The following is a 2,500-nucleotide window of genomic DNA, read 5'->3' as shown; positions in this document are numbered from 1 at the left end:
CATGGCCGTGCACTGGGAGCCGGGGTCGCTCACCTCGCGGCCCGGCTGCAGGTGGCGGTTCAGGCGCTCGCTGAAGAACCTCAGCGACGTCGGCTTGACCGCGCCCTCGCTCTCCGTCGAGTGCAGGTCCTTGATGCTGTAGCTCTTGCTCGTCGTGAACACGATGATGAATCTGGGGACGGGGAGAGAGGCCTGTTGCAGAGGGGGTTCGTTTGCACTTCTCAATGTTGATAAGACAAGTGGAAAAGAGAAAGAGATAGATAGAGAGAAGGAGAGAGAGAGAGAGAGAGAGAGAGAGAGAGAGAGAGAGAGAGAGAGAGAGAGAGAGAGAGAGAGAGAGAGAGAAGAGAGAGAGAGAGAGAGAGAGAGAGAGAGAGAGAGAGAGAGAGAGAGAGAGAGAGAGAGAGAGAGAGAGAGAGAGAGAGAGAGAAGAGATAGATAGTGAGAAAAAAATATATATATATAGAGAGAGAGAGAGAAAGAGAGAGAGAAAGAGAGAGAGAGAGAACAGAACCAATAAATAGAGAGAGAGCGAGCTAGCGAACGCGAGACAGAGAAGGAGAGAGAGAGCGAGAGCGAGAGAGACAACACACCGGGTATCACCAAGCGGCAAAAAAAAAAGAAAAAAAGAAAAAAAAACTCACATAAAGATGATAGTCATGAGCAGGTTGGCTGAGGCCCCGAAGAAGAACTGCGCGCCGGGGAAAACGTGGACCGTCGCGTGATAAACTGCGGTGTACAGGGAGAAGCTCACCATGGGCATGACACCGTCGAGAGCGCCCATGACGGCTGAGACTTTACCTAGAGGGGGAGGGGGGAGGGGGGAGATAGAGTAAGTAGTGAAATAGTGATTATAAGTGACTATACCTGTTGTAGATTGATAGATGTATGGCAAATACAAACACACTCACACACACACACACACACACACACACACACACACATATATATATATATACAACCAAATCTTGTAAGACAGATAGATACACTGTTACATACACACACAGACACAGACACACACACACACTCCCCTTCGTACACACACACACACACACACACACACACACACACACACACACACACACACACACACACACACACACACTCCCCTTCGTACACACACACACACACACAAACGCGACCTCCACTCAAGTCATTCCAAAAGGAGCGAGATCACAGCATCCCCCCCGCCTAAAACAAGAGATGTCCTCACCTAATTCATCTCCCATGACAAACTTCGAGAGCATCGACCGGATGGCGATTACACACGAGTTGACCAGGATCGCCGCGGCAGGAGCTGGGAGGAAGAAGAAAAAGGGCGTGTTATTAATTAGACGAATGAGAATATTCTTCTAATATTCTTCTTCGTTTGGGATGTTCTTGTGTGTCGTATGTACTGTGTGGTTGGAATTCTAGGTATGTATGTTGTTGGTATGGATATTATGTTTTGTTTAATGGTTGATATGCCTCTCTCTATATGTGTCTATACACACACGCACACGCACACGCACACACACACGCACACGCACACGTACACACACACGCACACGCACGCACACACGCACTCTCTCTCTCTCTCTCTTTATCTATCTATCTTTCTCTCTCTACGAAAGGTACAACCCCACGTGTAGAGAGAGAGAGAGAGAGAGAGAGAGAGAGAGAGAGAGAGAGAGAGAGAGAGAGAGAGAGAGAGAGAGAGAGAGAGAGAGAGAGAGAGAGAGAAGAGAAGAAAAAAAAAAAAGAAAAAAAAAAGAAAAAAAAAAGTGAAGCTTCGTACTCACCAACCCAGACGAGAACCGCCACGTTTTCCGACACGAGACCGTACAAGATGTAGTCCAGCACAGAGGCGGTCGCTCCCAAGATGGCTAGGTAGTTATCCGACACACCCAGACCGGAGGAGAGGAGCGGCACGGCGACCAAAGAACCTGGGACAAAAATGCGCGTCAGGGAGGGCGCCCGGGAGGTTAGGGCGTAAGGAAAGAAAGGTGTGTGTGCGAATTAGAAGAGGGTGGGTGGGGTAGGGTGGGGGGAATGCGGGTAGTTTGGTTGTGTGAATTAGAGGGGTGGGGGTGGGGTGGGGGTAGGTTGGTTGTGCGAATTAGCTGGGGTGGGGGGTTAGGTTGGTTGTGCGAATTAGAGGGGGGGAGGGGGTAGGTTGGTTGTGCGAATTAGATGGGGAGTAGTTTGGTTGTGCGATTTATCTGGGTGTAGTTTGGTAGTGCGAATTAGCTGGGGGGTAGTTTGGTGTGCAAATTAGTTGGGAGTAATTTGGTTGTGCGAATTAGCTGGGGGGGGGGGGTAGTTTGGTGTGCAAATTAGATGAGTGTGGCAGTACGAATAGGGTGACTGGGAAATGTGAATAAGTAAGGATAGTAGGTGGGAGGAGTTTAGAGTGGGAAGAATGTGAAACATATTGAGTGCGAAATAACAGGTATGGAAAGCGCGAGTGGATGGGTGGAGATAATGTGGTAAGTGAAACGGGTGGGTGAGAAGAATGTAG

At 49.2% G+C, this 2,500-nt stretch overlaps 1 protein-coding gene across 1 annotated transcript in view; it reads right to left on the bottom strand.

Moving 5' to 3' along the window:
* The window catches only part of LOC122259428 (putative peptidoglycan muropeptide transporter SLC46), an 11,638-nt gene that overhangs the window by 1,418 nt on the left and 7,720 nt on the right, over positions 1–2,500 (bottom strand). The window contains exons 4-7 of the mRNA XM_043026186.2: positions 1,782–1,925; positions 1,214–1,297; positions 645–801; positions 1–172 (exon numbers count right to left, since the gene is read on the bottom strand). The exon at positions 1–172 is cut by the window's left edge and continues 1,418 nt beyond it. Of these exons, the coding sequence (XP_042882120.2) occupies positions 1–172; positions 645–801; positions 1,214–1,297; positions 1,782–1,925 (557 nt within the window). The remainder of the gene's footprint in view (positions 173–644; positions 802–1,213; positions 1,298–1,781; positions 1,926–2,500) is intronic.

This window comes from Penaeus japonicus, unplaced genomic scaffold (assembly GCF_977035675.1).
Source record: "Penaeus japonicus unplaced genomic scaffold, GWHDUDI00000001_assembly GWHDUDI00000008, whole genome shotgun sequence".
Taxonomy (NCBI): Eukaryota; Metazoa; Arthropoda; class Malacostraca; order Decapoda; family Penaeidae; genus Penaeus; species Penaeus japonicus.
The sequence above is the reverse complement of the archived record's forward strand: the minus strand, read 5'-3'. Positions and strand labels throughout refer to the sequence as shown.